Source organism: Hyperolius riggenbachi, chromosome 3 (assembly GCF_040937935.1).
Source record: "Hyperolius riggenbachi isolate aHypRig1 chromosome 3, aHypRig1.pri, whole genome shotgun sequence".
NCBI lineage: Eukaryota > Metazoa > Chordata > Amphibia > Anura > Hyperoliidae > Hyperolius > Hyperolius riggenbachi.
This window is the reverse complement of record NC_090648.1, coordinates 308,609,834-308,629,570: the sequence shown is the minus strand read 5'-3', so window position 1 is coordinate 308,629,570 and position 19,737 is coordinate 308,609,834. Positions and strand designations below refer to the sequence as shown.

Genomic DNA, 19,737 nt, shown 5'->3' with positions numbered 1-19,737 from the left:
AGTTGGTTGTGGTTTAAAGCAAAATATTAAGATATACTCACAAACATGGGTTACCCATAGGCAACCACTTCAAATGCAGGTGGGGAGTATTAGAACCTGACCCCACTCAGGTTATTAAGATGTCGCTCTCTGTAGATAGGAAACGGGGTAGCACCCCTCCACCGAGGGTGGAATCAAGATTTCAGCAAGGCTTGGTGTACAGAGGCGCCAGAGTAGAATTAAAATGTTTAAAAACCGTCTAAAAGAGGGGGATGTTCAGGTGGACTTACCTCCCTCAAAAATATAGAACTCAATTGAGTCACAATATATCAATACAAAAAAACGTTTTATTTAACTCCACTTAGTGCAACGCGTTTCGCAGGTGTGGTCCTGCTTCATCAGGCAAACAGGAGTATAACTCAATGAGTCTAGATGCAGAAGTGAGCGCCTCTGGGGACCCGAGCATGCCTGCTTTGCAGGCCTGAAAAAAATTGCAGTGGCTGCTGGCAGTGGTGAGGCAGGTGCACTTTTGCTGACAACAAAAAAGATGGGCACTGTGGTTGCTGGCAGTGCCTGCTGGCAATGGTGAGGCAGGTGCACTGTGGCTGGCCTGGCAACAACAAAAAATGGGCACAGTGGCTGCTGGCAGTGCCTGCTGGCAGTGGGCTGGCAGCGCCTGCTGGCAGTGGTGAGGCAGGGGCACTGTGGCTGCTGCCAGTGGTGAGGCTGGAGCACTGTGACTGCTGCCAATGCCTGGCAGTGGTGAGGCAGGGGCTCTGTGGCTGCTGCTGGCAGTGGTGAGGCTGGGGCACTGTCGCTGCTGCTGGCAGTGGTGGTGAGGCTGGGGCACTGTGGCTGGCCTGGCTGGCAGTGCTGGCACCTAACCGCTAGCTCTGTCTCCTACCTACCCCAAGCTAAACCCCAATGCGAATGGCGGAGCCAGCCGCGTGTTTGGGTATTTATATACCCAAACACGTGACCCACTTGGCCAATCACAGCTATGGTCACAGCCAGCTAGGCTGTGTGACCACAGCTATGGTAAAGGCATCGTCGCTGCTTATTGGCTGCCTGCAAAGGCGCCAATAAGTGAGGGGAGGAGACTGAACAGCGCGGCCGAGCACCATGCGGTGCTCGGCTGTGCTCAACCCAAACACGCCAATGTTCGGGGTATATTGAACAGTGCCAAGCACTGTTCGATCAACTCTAGCCGTTAACCCCCCCCCCCCCCGATCAGTGAATGGGAATATAATTCCCATTCACCGATCTAAGTTCCCCGCAGAAAAAACAACACTTTCTAATTAGAGAGCGTGGTATTTATGCAAAAGAAATTCCAGCCTCCTTATAGTTCCTGATAGCATGATCGTACGCTCCAGGGCTTTTTTGACTGTGGCCATCTTGTGGTCAAATAGTGAACTACACCCACATACATTTTTTACATTACGATGTACAGACTAACCAGCAAGCTCATGGTGAACCAGAACTTATTGGAGTGTGTGAGGGGCTACAATGGTCCTAAAAGCCCCCTTACTAAAATACTAAGGAAAAAAAGAGTTTGCTTTCTTAAAACAGAAAGAATTTGCGATAATTCAGGTTGGAGTGAGCTTGAGATGTCTCCCAGTGCATCACTGCAGAATATATGCAAATTAACCATTGTTGCCCTTTGAAGCTAAACACACCTCCAGAACCGCTGAAATGCAATGATGTGTGTAACTCTTTTTACATTACAATACATTATTTTACATTTAAAATTATCTGTTTCCCTCCCACACCACAAATTACCCAAATACATTTTTTTATTAAAAAAAAAAATTAATAAAAAAATTACAATAAAAAAAAAAACATAAATAGTTACCTCTGGGTCTGAACCTTTTAAATATACATGTCAATAGAGTATCTTATTATATTTTTTTTTAAATTATAAGCTTGTAAATAGTGATGGGCGCAAATTGAAAAAATGCACCTTTATTTCTAAATAAAATATCGTCGCTGTAAATTGTGATAGAGACATAATTTAAACGGTGTAATAACCGGGACCAATGGGCAAATAAAATACATCAGTTTTAATTACTGTAACATGTATTAATTTTAAATTATAATGGCCAAAAACTAAGAAATAATGATTTTTTTTCCATTTCTTTCTTAATCTTCCTGTTAAAATGGATTTAGAATAAAATAATTCTTCAATTGACTACTCAGATATAGTCACCTCCACCAAAAATATCCAACGCTTCTCTTCCTGTATCAATCATAGGGAAAGTTTCCATAAAATTATGTTGAAATGGTATTATACCCCTAGAAAGATCGCCAATTTCTCACCCAAAAATTCCCAACTCTGCTGGCGTAGCTGTACAGGAATTGGCTCCTTATTCCACCTCCTCTGGGAATGCCCCCTAATACAACCATTCTGGGAAGAAATCGCAAAATTACTAGGTGAAGTTATGCAATCACATGTGGAGATAACTCCACAACTAGCACTCCTCCACATAGGAATAACGTCCTTCCCTATTAGATACCGTCTTTTAATATCTCAGGTGCTCTGCACTGCCAGAAGCCTTATCACAGCGAACTGGAAGACTGCAGAAATCCCTACTCTTTTACAGCTGAAACGACAGGTAGACTTCAATGTACAAATGGAAAGATCTATCACATGCCACAGTCATGAGATTGATCCTCCCTACCTATTACATATTGATTGGCCAAAAATCCATACCTAGCCTCCAATTTGGGTCAGCTTATCCTACATCTCCCTCTATCCTGCTGCACTATCCACCAGCCATTGTAGATTATTATTCAACACATGTACACCAACTCTGTTTTCAATTATGTAGATTAACTATTATATTTGTTACAAAACTGCCAACCATGATGAGTTCAAGTTTATATTCTTGTTCTATTGTACCATCGGATGTTACAAGCTTGCCCTTTGCCAGTGTTGAAATGCTTGTTACCTTTTTATGTTCTTAAACATTAATAAAAATGTATTGATTGAAAAGAATAAAATAATTCTTAGCAAAATGTACCACCCAAAGAAATCTTAATTAGTGACGGAAAAAAAAGATATAGATCAATTAATTGTGATAAGTATCAATAGTTATTGGCAAATTAATGGGAGGTGAACCTTGCTCGGATGCATATGATTTTCGACACTGTAGGCTGAAGTGGTTAAAAATGCACACTTTTGTGAAGTGCTGGTCTCATACAATCTATGTAAAGTGGAGTTAATATTTTCATTTTAAATGCAGATTGTCTCTAAACATGGGTGGATACACATTATACTTTTCATGATTGCAGTTTATCTCTGAAGTAGAATGTCAGACTTTGCATAAAATGTATCTTTATCAAGGAGATATTATACGTACCTCTCCTTTAAAGCACCCAAGTGGCCTGAAAGCATCCTCTTCTGTAATCACATAACACTTCTCGTGCAGTGTTATGGTAAATCACAAAAAAAAGCTGAGGAATATCTATTCTAAGTTAGCCATTATATCCATCCTCTTCTGGTAGGAGGAGATATGGAAATGTGACTGCAGTGTGGCTGCAGTAGTTTCTGAATCACACACCTGAAACAAACATCCAGTCAAACTTCAAGCATGCAGAAACACCTAATGTGCATGCTTGTCCCCAGGGTCTATGGCTAAAAGTATTAGAGGCAGGTGATCAGCAGGACAGCCGGACAAACTAGTGTTGTTTAAAATGAAATACATATGGAACCCTCCATATACCTCTTAGTTCAGGTGTCCTTTAACCTCCCTGGCGGTAAGCCCGTGCTGAGCACGGGCTATGCCACCGGGAGGCACCGCTCAGGCCCCGCTGGGCCGATTTGCATAATTTTTTTTTTGCTACACGCAGCTAGCACTTTGCTAGCTGCGTGTAGCATCCAATCGCCGCCGCTACCCGCCGATCCGCCGCTATTCATCGCGCCGCGGCCGCCCCCCCCAGACCCCGTGCGCTGCCTGGCCAATCAGTGCCAGGCAGCGCTGTGGGGTGGATGGGATTCCTCTTTGACGTCACGACGTCGATGACATCATCCCGCCCGTCGCCATGGTGACGGGGAAGCCCTCCAGGAGATCCCGTTCTTTGAGGGGCTGGGGGGATGCCGCTGAGCAGCGGCTATCATGTAGTGAGACTTTGTCTCGCTACATGAAAAGAAATTTTTTTTTTTTAAAACACTACTTTGCTGCCCCCTGGCGGATTTTTTTCAACCGCCAGGAGGGTTAAGGGAGAAGGCGCGTGATAACAGGTAATCGGGTAATTATTTTGGTGCATACATAAATCCAGTTTTGATTGGCCATTTTTACCACTTCCATGTAATGTTAGAAATTCTCTACATAATTTGTTTATTGTTTTAAAAATCAGTTTGCCCTCATACTACATTTACAAATTAGGCCACTGCAGCTTTAAGGGCTCCCTGCAGGGCCATGCAACTTGGCATACAAGTTATCCCCCCCCCCCTTTTCCGCCCACCAACATAGCTTTCTGTTGGTGGGCTCTGATTGCTCCCAGGATGTTTATTTTTTTTTATATATAAATATTTATTGCAATTTTATTTTTTAAATAAACCTTTTTTAATTATTATTTTTCTAAACCCCCTCCCTCCCACAGCCAGCCAATGACAGCGATTGGCTTTCATAGGCTTCAGCCTATGACATCGGTTTGCATCCCTGCCACCCAGGGGAACAGCCATGTCACACGGCTGTCCCCAGTACAGCGCTGCCATAGATCGCAGAACTGTACAGTATTAGATGGTGGTTTCGCCGTCTAACAGTCTCCTAGCAGCGATCGCCAAGCGGAGATGCGCATGCTATCTCCTGCAAAACCCCTATCCAGGACTTCACGCCAATTGGCATGGACTGGTCCTGGGGCTGACGCTCAGGTCACGCCAATTGGCATGGAGATGACATTAAGAGGTTAATGCTTGTAGCAAATCTTTAAGGTGTTTAAACACCTCTCAGCCCCATTATTTAACTTTCAAAATATCTGAATATAATAAATGCTGAGACTTTTTTGTGCCTCTACTTTTTTTTTTTTTTTTTTTTTTTGCTCCAGAATTAAAAACTTGTACAGATTGAACTTTTGATTGTTTCAGTGATATTTTGTTTACAGTATAGTCAAATAATGTATTTATTATTTTTAAGGAAGGAAAACCATTCAAATCTTAAAACTTTTTTTTCATCATAGGGTTATCTATGTGACTTCCATTGGCAATTCAGTGAGAATTATTACTGGAGCTACAAGCAGAATTTTAATTCAATAAAAAACAGAAAATGCTTGTTACACTAAAGAGAATAATGCTCCAAAATACAATAAAACACTCCAAATGATCCTAAAAAGCTGATGTAAAATCAATACATGTAGTCTTATTGCAGAGAGAGAGATTTGAAAGAGAAGAGTGATAGTCTTACTAATTAATCATCAACTGCAGTTGTTACTTTCAAGCAAGAGTACAGTACACGATTCAGAATATGGATGAGCAACAAAAATCAGGTTCTGTGACATTTATGGAATACAGTTTCAAATAATTTATCTTCAGATTGTAACCCAAGATATGTTTTTGCTCTGTAAATAGAGCACAATAATAGTGCACATGCTGAGAAATCCAGAGCTGGAAGCTAGCTAGCACTAAATTTGTTGAAATATATATTAAATTGTATTATTATTACTGCTGCACTTTCTATTTTATAATTTATTTTCCAAACTACATGCCCATTCTGGTCTGCAGCTAGCTATGCTTCTTGTTTTAAGACACATCATTAAATTGAAAGGGGGAGGGGTTAAACCAGGTGTGACTTCTGAGTGAGATGCCACATGGGGAGGGTATCTTCAGCACCATGCACCACATTACACACATTTTTTATGTTTTATATGTAATCCCATGCCACCTGGTATGGCCAGAAAAGTTGAGCCACCCTGTTGATCCATAACAGTCCAACCACGAAAAAGAATTGCCCCAGAGCTCCAACCACTGACAGTCGTAGCACCAGAGAGTCAACTAGCGTACACCTGGAACCCACAGGGGTGTACAATCAGAAGCAAAGAGTAGAAAAAGCTGAGTCTCCACCTGGATTTTGCAATATTAGCTTAATTTATTAGTGGTAACATAGCCACAGAAAACACGTCTCAACACACTGGCATTTGTCAAATGCTTCTCCTTTGCATTTGACAAAGCCTGTGTGTCGAAATGTTGTGCTTTCTGTGGCTATGATACCACTAATAAATTAAGCTTTTTCTACTTTTTGATCCATAGCAGTCCCATTATATGGAAGACAATGCAGAAGGACAGAAATATTTCCATTTCCTAAAAAGCCTCCCACCTATATCAAGGATGAGAAGCTCATCCCCACCTCATACTCAGAAAGGTGGAGGCAGGGTAGAGATTAGGGTACAGATCATAGAATAATTTTGGTAAAATTACTGATAAATATAAATATCAGTAAATATACTGATATTCTATTACTACTATTCCATGCCCATTTTTCCTCTCGCTTTTTTTGCATAGGCACCATTTTGATACCCTACCTCAGGTATGTCAAACTGGTCCTACGAGGGCCGAGATCCTCACACATTTTTGATACAGCTCAAATGAATTGATAGGTCTGAATCAGGAAAGGTGTGGTCCATCAGGTAGAACACATTCCTTTCTTTCTCAGTCCATCCTAAACACTGGCATGGGTCTGGCCCTCCAGGCCTGGAGTTCGCCACATGTGCCCTACCTATTTAAAGGAAATCATTAAATATATTAAAGAACAATGTGTAATATCTCCTCTAACCTCACAATGATGGTAACTGGCAACATGTAGCTAGGAATAGGAGCAACATTTTGCAAGGGGAAATCAGCTGTGGACATTAATGGACCTGGACAATACTAAAAAAAATACATGTTGGGTGAACATTATTTGTAATAGTTATAGGATTTATGATCCTGAAATAAAAAGTGTTACAATTCTTGAAGAAGTATTCAGAGCTTTGTAACATTTTTTCATTGTATGTGCGAAATTGAACCAATGCAAGTAATTGAAATCTTAGATTTCAATAGTTTTTTATTGGGGGTTTTCAAAAATATAGCCCATGTGGGCATAATATAATATTACAGTAACATTTTTAACATTAATAATTAACATTATTGAAAACATTAACAGTATTTATGACCAATTATGAAAATGGTCACAGTCATGTCAATACAGCAGAAAACATATTTATATGTATGTATTCTAAGCAACATTATAAAATTGCCTACTACAGCCTTAGTTTAAAAAGCATCTGAACAAAGAGGAATATGGAGGTTGCTACACTGTACTTTCTTTTAAACAATACCAGTCGACTGGCAGTCCTGCTGATCTCTTTGGCTACAGTAGTGTCTGAATCACACACCTGAAACAAGCATACAGCTAATCCAGTCAGACTGCATTCAGAGACACCTGATCTGAGTACCTGTTCAGGGTCTAGGGCTAATGTATTGGAGGCAGTAGATTAGCAGGACAGCAGGGCAATCTGCATTGTTTAAAATGAAATAAATATGTCAGCCTCCATGTCCCACTCACTGCAGGTGTGCTTTAATGCCCCTTTCATAGTTTAAAGATGACTTTTGTGGGGAACCAGTTAACTTGGAATTTGAACCTGGGATTCTAGTGCTGCTTGTTCAGTGTCTTAAATTACTTTTAACTGAAGCAGCAAAGTGAAATAATTCATTTTCAATATGGAAGAATATTTGTACTGAGTAAAAGAAAATAACCTATTCTCAAGATGCCGTTGCAATTTTTACTGTTATAAATGAATGTTTTACCTATAAGAGAGAGAGATATGCTAGATTATATTATTTCCTAGTTAGCCACATCATGTATCACTTTATATCATGTTTATTCCTTCTATTGCTCAAAATGTAAAGTGTGGATGCTATAGCAAAAGATAAATGAAAGCATATTTTACAGGAAGGCATATGGTTATGGGACACATTAAAATGTATTCCCCGTACGGAATGTAAACCCTGGTAGCCTAACACGTTGCATAATTTATATCTTTAAACTCATTTTGAATTGTGCTCTGGCTATTGATATGCAACTATAATGATTTTGACAATGCACATGAATAGTATAAATTGAAGGCAAATATACATGTTGTAGATCTTTTTTTGTCAGTAGTTATGTATTATTTAAAATAGTCTGTTAAGGTGTTTTACAATACATTATATTAAGCTTACATGTTTATTATACAAGAGATGTAAGGACAATATTTGCAAAACATCCCATGCATTGACGGTCTATTTTGACTATTCCAACTTGTAGAGGACCTGTTTTGTTGCAGATGCATACACATACCAGGTCTTCCATGATATACAATATTCATAGAAACATATAACGGTTTCTAATGAGCATTATGTTATCTGTAAAAAGCTCCCACTGCTAACCTAATGGTCACTAACCTAATGGCCTATGATATGTCTAGTCGGTAACTGCTAAACCTTAAAAATAACTATTTACCACCTGCTCAGCATTTCTTAAGTATCTATTAGCAAACCGTATCATAAAATTGTGCTGATCAAATGAATCACTCTTTTATTGTTCCTTCCAGCTGTGAGTATTTAATAGTTAATAACCCCTGATGTTACCCTAGGACTGCAGACATTTCTCTATAAATATGTTAAAAAGTTTTTACATTGATGTGTGTTTGTAAACAAGCAGTGCTATAGCCAGAAAATATTTAAAAAGTAAATTTATTACTTTCAACTAAAATGTTGTTTGCTACTTTTTCAACTGCGTATGGCCCATTCTTTGTGTATTATTATTATTACTATTATTATCGTCCAACTATGCAATGCCTTTAACTGAAACCTCTTGAAAAAAATAAAATGTTATAGCTCACCTTGAACCAGCCTTTAGTCTGACAAAAGTTAAATTATGAATTACTTCAACAGTGTAAAAAAAATAAATATATATATATATATATATATATATATATATACATATATATATATACATATATATATATATATATATATATATATATATATATATATATATATATATATATATATATATATATATTGCTAGAAAATAGGCTCAATTTGGAACAAAAAAAAACTACTGATTTCACCTTTCCTTGAGTCTAACATGTTTCACTTATTTAACTGAATCCCCATCGTAGTCTCTAGCTCAGCATTAGTGATGGGTGAATTCCCACTAAGCAGTTCACCAGGCGAAAATGGTGAACCAGCATGCAAGTGTTTACAATTGGGTAAGTTTGCATATGCGCAAATGCCAATGGGTTCAATGGTTAGTTTCAGGCTTAGGTATAGAGATGGCCCGAGCTGTTTGCCAGGGGACAATTCCCGTCGGACAACATGTGTTCATGTTCACGTCGGCAGGCGAACACCTGGCGTGTTCAACCTGCTCCCTATACATCATCATGGAGCCAAAATTGGACCCCTCACCCCAGAGTCAGCAGGCACATGGCAGCCATTCAGCTATTCCTCCCTCCTGGACCACATCCCCCCATAAAAACGCCAGCATGGCAGCCATTTTACACCCTGCCTGTGTGCTGTGTGAAGCAGTTTAGGGAAATACCTGTGCTGCAGGTATAGGGAAATCATTAGATATGCCTGTGTTCTGTGTCTCCAGTGAAGCTGCTACAGTACCAATTCGCCAGCTATATAATCCCAAGAGCCTTTCTAAGGGCTGTGTTTTGTTCTTGTGGTATGACTGTTTATCTTTTTCTTGCTATTGTTATATTGCAGTTCTGCGTGTCCAGTGCACACATTAGCTGTTGGAGACCGGTCTGTTGGTCCTAGTAGTGCACTGACCATAACCCAATCACCCTTCTAAAGGCTGTTTTTCTTGATATTACAAATATTGCAGTTCTGTGTGTCCAGTGCACATGTTAGTTGTTGGAGACAGGTCTACTGGGCCTAGTAGCACACCAACCATAACCCAATAATCCTTCACCACCACTACTGGCATCTAGTATCCTCTACTTTCCTGCATAACTTTGAGTTGATTGTTGCACATAGCATAAATCTATTTGTCACCTGACCTGCATGAAGTGATGTTCTGTTAAAAAAAAAAAAAAACCTGAGTGTCCAGAATCACTTCTGCCATCTCGTATCCACTACTGCCCTCTGTATAAGGCTTCAGTGCTGTATCAGTGTTTTTTTGTCACTTAACTGTCATTGAACAACCTCAACCTGACCATAGGGGCTGGAAAACTGCCATCGCTTGCACTCCCCCGAGCACACAAGCACTACACAAAGATTGCCACTACACACCACTACACAAAGATTTACGCTGAGATGGCTAACATTTATATCCTGGAGGTGTCAGCTAGTAAAAACAATGATTTTCTTATCTGATGTTATCACTAAAGCACTTTGTGGTTGTTTGCGGTGTGTTAAACGTGGCATTTCATCTGTCAGTGAGAACCGGGCCTAACTCTTACACTACCTTATCGCTATGTACACACGCCAGATGTTTTAAAGCACTTAATTCCACAAATTTAGGAATGTACTGTGAGTTCTGCCCTTTAAAGATTAAAACACGACTCTGTGTAAATTATTAAATTTTTGGTGGGACTTCTGCCATGGATCCCCCTCCGACATGCCACTATCCAGGGTTAGGCCCTTTTAAACAACTTTACCATCACATTTGTGGCCAGAAACAGTCCCTATAGGTTTTAAAATTTGCCTGCCCATTGAAGTCTATGGCGGTTCATCCGTTTGCAAACTTTTGCGGAATTTGATGTTCGCTACATCACTACTATATATAATATATAGATGCAGAGGATTGTGAAAATGTACTGATGGCATCTCTCCTTGCATGGAAGAAATGTGTACATTACCCACACACTTGCTAAAAGTATTGCGAATCCCTCTCCTAATCGTTCAAAGAGAAATTTCATATCGCCCTCTTTCAAGCATACAATATTAGAATACCTCATTCTAACAACATATTGGAGGCAAGTGATCCACTTGCATGATAAGATGTATGACATTGTTTGAAAACACACTCTGTTCACTCTACTCTGTTATGCTTCTTTGCAACCTAGACTATAATGTGTACAACATATATTATGTACTGTTTTTGCACTAGTCTCCTCTGTTATAATAGACCATTGCATCTATATTAAGGAAAACTTGTAATAGATTCTTCTGCAACATTAATTGTATGTCACCTTGCTGTTAAACCTTTACATACCATCTAACAGGTAAATGTACCTTTTTTATTTTGAACTTAAACAAGTATGAGATCTCTTTTTGATGTTCAGTCAGGATTCTTTGTCAACTGACCAATACATGCCAATAAGGCCTGTTTATTTAAAAAAATAAATACATTATTTAAAAAAAAATATTCTTCCTGTCATGACAATCACATGCAGATTTAATAAATAACCATCAGAGCAAACTTGAAAAATAAAAACTTCATTCAGCAGTAATATAAATATTAACAAGTCAACGAGTTTTGCCCCCCCCCCCCCCACCCCAAGAAAAAAAAAACCCACAAAAAAAATTAACCGTAAACAAATAGTAAAGAATAGCAAAACAATTTAAAGGAAATAATAAAAGCTCTTAATTTGAGAATAACTCAAGAGTTTGCCATAGCATTTTTTCCTGACTTCATAGTTTTTGAAAATAATTGATTTTTTTCAAGAATCAAATTTTTGTGAAATTGAGAACTTTGTTGAAAATGTGTTTTCATTTGCCCATTGACTTCAATATATTTTGTGAAAGTGTGTTTTTGTACCTACGCCCATATACTTTCTTTATCTCTTCATGTTTACATATTTGTATTCAGAATGTGGTCTTATGTTATGTTGAGTCTCTATGCTCAACATTTTTATAAAAGGAGTTACTTCAAGAAACTACTGCATTCTATATCTCAGTAAAAAAAATTGTAAAGCTAAGAAGGAGAAACCGTTGCCTGTTGAGGGGCCAGCTCCTTATTATACCACAATATCAAAAAAGGGAAGTGTAATTTGACCATAATTCTACCCAAGCTCTAGGGTATGTGACATCTAAAACCTGTGCATCCATACCTTTTTATGAAATGCCTGACATGCAGTAGTCTAATTTAGAATAAAGCCTAGGTCACATTTACCAAGAGCCACATGGATTAGAACAGGATGTTCTGAAGTGAAGATAAAAGTTGCTTAATGAATCCAGCCATCTTATCCAATATGCATATTTTCTCTTTAGTGCATAGGATGTTGATTCTCACACTACACTTTCCCTTAACTTACAGATCTAATGAAATTAGCAACAATGCATTAATGGTAGTTAAGAAACTGCAACAGCGATAGCAAATTCATGGAATTGGAAAGCTTATACTATGACCTCTTGTCAACTACTGCTTAGTGCTTACATCAAAAATTTAACCTCAATCCAAAGTATATCTACCACTGTGATAAATGTCATAGTGTAGAACAAGAGAAAAGATCTGTAGAATACTATATTATGCACATGTACTGGGCATTTCATTTGATGTTCTTTTTGATGTAGATCAAACATATTGTGGAAATGTAAAAAGAAACCTGTAGAGAACAAATGGCAGTAAGAAGAATAGGGGGAATTATCATACAAGAAATATTATGGAAATTGAGTGTCATATATCCTATTGTTTTAATGAGAAATGCATGACTGAGTCTCCAATAGTATCCCTTTAATACACTAAACGTTTAATCAGATGGGGTTATTAAATGTTTCTATATTTAACTTATCTCCAAAAGAACATGTCTAATCTACTTTTCAGGAAGAAAAAAAAACAGTATTGTAAATTGAATTTAACATATTTTTCTTAAATTTTTCAGAGCTGGATATTTGACACAAAATATTCCTCTGGAGATCATCCGATACCTTTCTGAAGAAAGAGATTTTCTTCCTTGGCATGCTGCAAGCCGAGCACTTTATCCTCTAGATAAGTTATTGGACCGAACTGAGGACTACAGTATATTCAGTGTAAAAGATAAACTATTTTTTTTTTACTATTTAACAATTAACTTTTTTACAATACACAAGCATTCACATGTTTTGATTGTATTTCATCAACACAACTTACTATATGTGATAAAACAAGATTTTTCAAACAAAACTCTTCTGCCATTGCTTGCAAAGTGCAAACAAATAATATTGCGTGTGTGTATATACTGTATGCTTAAAATAGCAGTTTTTTTAACTTCTAAAATATTTTTAATATATTATTTCTGAGTCATAAATAACTAAAAATACCACTATAAATTATATATAACGATAATGTAAATGTATGGCATCAAGGGGAATGTATTTATTTAAAGAACAGACAGAACTGCTTGGGCTAGTCGCTGTGTGTTTTTATAGTCATCAAAATCCTGCATTTTTTATCTGTGTGGTTTGAAGACTTTGATGCTATACAGATTACATGTCTAACATTGCTAAATATGATAAAACGCTGCCCCATAATGTTACTATTACAGTATCTCCATTACAAATTAAATTTGCTTAAAATGGGACTGTAACTAAGGATTGAACTTTATTCGTATCAGTAGCTGATACCTCCTTTCCCATAAGAAGTTTTTACCATTTCTCAAACTGATCATCAGAGGGCTCTGTATGGCTGATATTGTGGCGAAACCCCTCCCACAGTGTGATGTCAGAACCTAGGTACTGACATCACACTATGGGAGCCTTGTTGCATTGTGGGGAATCACAGCTGTTTTCAATTGTTAAAGAAGCTGCATCTCCTTCCACAGACATCACCTGTCAGCAGTAATAATGTCACCATGTGATACATTTCAGAATGAAAATCAAGGAGAGGAAAGATTTTACAATGGCAAACACTGACTAAATCATTTATAAATAATTATTTCAAAAATTCACTGCAGTTCCTCTTTAAGCATACTTGTCTCAAGCCTGAAAAAAACAAATAGAGTGTGTGTGTGTGTGTATATATATATATATATATATATATATATATATATATATATATATATATATATATATATATATATATATATATATATATATATATATATATATATATATATATATATATATGATAACTGGTTACCTGTAATGATAATTGCCGGTAGTGATGAGCACAAATTTTGCATTATTGTAAATTTGCATCATAGTTCGCAGATACTATGCAAAATCCTAACGAAAATTTTTGGTGAAAATCGTAATTAATTTTGTTTGTACATGTAATCAAGAACTGAAATTTTTAATTGTACTTAATTTGTCCGTCTATTCATGCCGAATGTTATGGTTAATAAAAAAGGCCAAACAAATTGCTGTTGTCACCAAAATTTCTATGTATGTTAAGGTAGATAGTGAAAACAAGAAAAACATTTTTTCAAAAAGTCTTTGTAGTTTTTGAGCAAATCGGTTTTAAAAATGGAAAGGAAAAATGTTTTTTAAACTATTTCTTTTTGAGTTTAAAAACTATTTTTCCTTTGCATTTTTAAAATTCAATTTCTCAAAAACTACAAGGTCTTTTTGAAAAAATATGTTTTTGATTTATTTATACTATTTTCTTTAACATATGTAGCAACTGTGGTGTTGATGGCATTTATAGGAGCTTTGCTACTGACCACTAAATTTGGCAATAAATGATGTGAAAATTACATGAAATTACATATGGACTATACAAAATCAATTAAATGTCCCAATTGTTGTAGTAATGTATAGCAGTAATTGCAAAAAATTTGGTGTAATTTTGCGTAATCATAATTAGCAGATAACAATTATCACGAATTGCAGGCCAAAATAATATCTACCAGAGATGTCAGTTGATGAAATAGTATATAAGGTTTAACTTTTATTAAACAAGTTTACCGTCAGCACCTCTTCCATCTTCCAAGTATCCCTATTGTTCCTTAGCTTGATGTATGATTTAGCTTACCAATAAGGCAGTAACTCATTTCACTTTCTTTTTCACTATATAGTAATAAATATAGCCAGTTTCCATGACAAGTTGGATAGCTGTGGAAAATCTGAATAAAAGCAGACTGCCTGAGACAAGACAGGAATTCTTCCATTAAACCCTAATTTAAAACTGGCTATGTCCACATCTAAATGGTTAAGGCCAGTTTTACACCTGGGTTAAGCTTTTCAGCGTAATGTGCCATCCCCCTGGCATTGCAATGCCAAAAATGAGATTCATACAACCTTGTGACAGAGTGTGCCGACAGGCATAGAGCATACATCACTGCGTGAAGCGTGGCAATGGGCATGTGGGGGGGCCACACGCCCATTGCCACACTTTGCGCAGTGATGTACTCCCTACTGAACAGAAATTACATCACTGGGATTCCTGGATTCGCTGTCATGTGTGCCACACCGCCATTGCCAATAAATGAAAAAAAATTTGTGTTGCACATTGACTTCAATGCATTCCATCACTGCGTAAGCCACCCAGTAGCCCACTGTTGATATTGCTGTGGGTCGTCGGCGAATTGGATACTTACAACGTGACAAGGATAGTGTACTGGGCCTCATTCACATTCTTTGCTGTTGTGTTACCCTGTGTGCAGAAAGAGTAACACAATGCAAAAAACTGACCAGGTGAAAAAGGGACCTCAAAGTTACTTTTTTTGATGTTACACTGTTGACATTTAAACTGTGTTAAACTATGTAGTTACTTGCTTGACCTCAGTCCAACTATTTCTACATATATTTTTTCTTTCTCATAAATGCATCAATGCTAGCCCTCCCATATTTTTTTTTATTATTTTAAACAACAATAGTTTGGTGAGCAAAACAGACAAATGATAAGCGCTCAAGGATGCACCTGATTTGTAAGCCATCAGCGGCAATGCAGAGCCCCCTAGGGCTGAATACATGCCTCTAATGCAAAACAGATGCAAAATTATGTGCTAACTCTAATCTAAAAATTTGAGAGTGAATTTAAAACAGTGAAGGCAGCTAGCCACTAGTATACTTACATTTAAGTTTGCACAGTGGGAGACATGGCAGCGCTTTCAAACAACCTCATACCTGAATGATTTAACTGCAATGGTGAGCAGAGCTCCAGAAACTGGACTAAATTACACACCCAGCATACACTGCAGGCAAAGAGAGGGAGGGGGAATTAGTGATTAAGCTGCATCAGTGGGCAGAGCTCCAGAAACTGGACTATATTACACACCCTGCATCACTATAGACCAAGGGGGGGGTGTTAGCTTCAGTGATAATTAGTGCACAAATTATGACCTAATAGACTTCCCCACGGCGGTGACGTACCCCCTTGGGGAAGACCTACCTCTAACCTAGCAATAAAAACATAATTCCTCGTGCTGCTATTCATAAATGGTATACACATTTCATAAGACAAGCAAAACAGACAAATGATAAGCGCTCAAGGATGCACCTGATTTGTAAGCCATCAGCGGCAATGCAGAGCCCCCTAGGGCTGAATACATGCCTCTAATGCAAAACAGATGCAAAATTATGTGCTAACTCTAATCTAAAAATTTGAGAGTGAATTTAAAACAGTGAAGGCAGCTAGCCACTAGTATACTTACATTTAAGTTTGCACAGTGGGAGACATGGCAGCGCTTTCAAACAACCTCATACCTGAATGATTTAACTGCAATGGTGAGCAGAGCTCCAGAAACTGGACTAAATTACACACCCAGCATACACTGCAGGCAAAGAGAGGGAGGGGGAATTAGTGATTAAGCTGCATCAGTGGGCAGAGCTCCAGAAACTGGACTATATTACACACCCTGCATCACTATAGACCAAGGGGGGGTGTTAGCTTCAGTGATAATTAGTGCACAAATTATGACCTAATAGACTTCCCCACGGCGGTGACGTACCCCCTTGGGGAAGACCTACCTCTAACCTAGCAATAAAAACATAATTCCTCGTGCTGCTATTCATAAATGGTATACACATTTCATAAGACAAGCAAAACAGACAAATGATAAGCGCTCAAGGATGCACCTGATTTGTAAGCCATCAGCGGCAATGCAGAGCCCCCTAGGGCTGAATACATGCCTCTAATGCAAAACAGATGCAAAATTATGTGCTAACTCTAATCTAAAAATTTGAGAGTGAATTTAAAACAGTGAAGGCAGCTAGCCACTAGTATACTTACATTTAAGTTTGCACAGTGGGAGACATGGCAGCGCTTTCAAACAACCTCATACCTGAATGATTTAACTGCAATGGTGAGCAGAGCTCCAGAAACTGGACTAAATTACACACCCAGCATACACTGCAGGCAAAGAGAGGGAGGGGGAATTAGTGATTAAGCTGCATCAGTGGGCAGAGCTCCAGAAACTGGACTATATTACACACCCTGCATCACTATAGACCAAGGGGGGGTGTTAGCTTCAGTGATAATTAGTGCACAAATTATGACCTAATAGACTTCCCCACGGCGGTGACGTACCCCCTTGGGGAAGACCTACCTCTAACCTAGCAATAAAAACATAATTCCTCGTGCTGCTATTCATAAATGGTATACACATTTCATAAGACAAGCAAAACAGACAAATGATAAGCGCTCAAGGATGCACCTGATTTGTAAGCCATCAGCGGCAATGCAGAGCCCCCTAGGGCTGAATACATGCCTCTAATGCAAAACAGATGCAAAATTATGTGCTAACTCTAATCTAAAAATTTGAGAGTGAATTTAAAACAGTGAAGGCAGCTAGCCACTAGTATACTTACATTTAAGTTTGCACAGTGGGAGACATGGCAGCGCTTTCAAACAACCTCATACCTGAATGATTTAACTGCAATGGTGAGCAGAGCTCCAGAAACTGGACTAAATTACACACCCAGCATACACTGCAGGCAAAGAGAGGGAGGGGGAATTAGTGATTAAGCTGCATCAGTGGGCAGAGCTCCAGAAACTGGACTATATTACACACCCTGCATCACTATAGACCAAGGGGGGGTGTTAGCTTCAGTGATAATTAGTGCACAAATTATGACCTAATAGACTTCCCCACGGCGGTGACGTACCCCCTTGGGGAAGACCTACCTCTAACCTAGCAATAAAAACATAATTCCTCGTGCTGCTATTCATAAATGGTATACACATTTCATAAGACAAGCAAAACAGACAAATGATAAGCGCTCAAGGATGCACCTGATTTGTAAGCCATCAGCGGCAATGCAGAGCCCCCTAGGGCTGAATACATGCCTCTAATGCAAAACAGATGCAAAATTATGTGCTAACTCTAATCTAAAAATTTGAGAGTGAATTTAAAACAGTGAAGGCAGCTAGCCACTAGTATACTTACATTTAAGTTTGCACAGTGGGAGACATGGCAGCGCTTTCAAACAACCTCATACCTGAATGATTTAACTGCAATGGTGAGCAGAGCTCCAGAAACTGGACTAAATTACACACCCAGCATACACTGCAGGCAAAGAGAGGGAGGGGGAATTAGTGATTAAGCTGCATCAGTGGGCAGAGCTCCAGAAACTGGACTATATTACACACCCTGCATCACTATAGACCAAGGGGGGGTGTTAGCTTCAGTGATAATTAGTGCACAAATTATGACCTAATAGACTTCCCCACGGCGGTGACGTACCCCCTTGGGGAAGACCTACCTCTAACCTAGCAATAAAAACCTAATTCCTCGTGCTGCTATTCATAAATGGTATACACATTTCATAAGACAAGCAAAACAGACAAATGATAAGCGCTCAAGGATGCACCTGATTTGTAAGCCATCAGCGGCAATGCAGAGCCCCCTAGGGCTGAATACATGCCTCTAATGCAAAACAGATGCAAAATTATGTGCTAACTCTAATCTAAAAATTTGAGAGTGAATTTAAAACAGTGAAGGCAGCTAGCCACTAGTATACTTACATTTAAGTTTGCACAGTGGGAGACATGGCAGCGCTTTCAAACAACCTCATACCTGAATGATTTAACTGCAATGGTGAGCAGAGCTCCAGAAACTGGACTAAATTACACACCCAGCATACACTGCAGGCAAAGAGAGGGAGGGGGAATTAGTGATTAAGCTGCATCAGTGGGCAGAGCTCCAGAAACTGGACTATATTACACACCCTGCATCACTATAGACCAAGGGGGGGTGTTAGCTTCAGTGATAATTAGTGCACAAATTATGACCTAATAGACTTCCCCACGGCGGTGACGTACCCCCTTGGGGAAGACCTACCTCTAACCTAGCAATAAAAACCTAATTCCTCGTGCTGCTATTCATAAATGGTATACACATTTCATAAGACAAGCAAAACAGACAAATGATAAGCGCTCAAGGATGCACCTGATTTGTAAGCCATCAGCGGCAATGCAGAGCCCCCTAGGGCTGAATACATGCCTCTTATGCAAAACAGATGCAAAATTATGTGCTAACTCTAATCTAAAATTTTGAGAGTGAATTTAAAACAGTGAAGGCAGCTAGCCACTAGTATACTTACATTTAAGTTTGCACAGTGGGAGACATGGCAGCGCTTTCAAACAACCTCATACCTGAATGATTTAACTGCAATGGTGAGCAGAGCTCCAGAAACTGGACTAAATTACACACCCAGCATACACTGCAGGCAAAGAGAGGGAGGGGGAATTAGTGATTAAGCTGCATCAGTGGGCAGAGCTCCAGAAACTGGACTATATTACACCCCCTGCATCACTATAGACCAAGGGGGGGTGTTAGCTTCAGTGATAATTAGTGCACAAATTATGACCTAATAGACTTCCCCACGGCGGTGACGTACCCCCTTGGGGAAGACCTACCTCTAACCTAGCAATAAAAACCTAATTCCTCGTGCTGCTATTCATAAATGGTATACACATTTCATAAGACAAG

General features: G+C 38.8%; 1 protein-coding gene across 1 annotated transcript in view; it reads left to right on the top strand.

Annotated features, from left to right (window-relative positions):
• The window catches only part of TRHDE (thyrotropin releasing hormone degrading enzyme), a 909,658-nt gene that overhangs the window by 790,799 nt on the left and 99,122 nt on the right, over window positions 1-19,737 (top strand). The window contains exon 13 of the mRNA XM_068272747.1: window positions 12,769-12,916. Within this exon, the coding sequence (XP_068128848.1) occupies window positions 12,769-12,916 (148 nt within the window). The remainder of the gene's footprint in view (window positions 1-12,768; window positions 12,917-19,737) is intronic.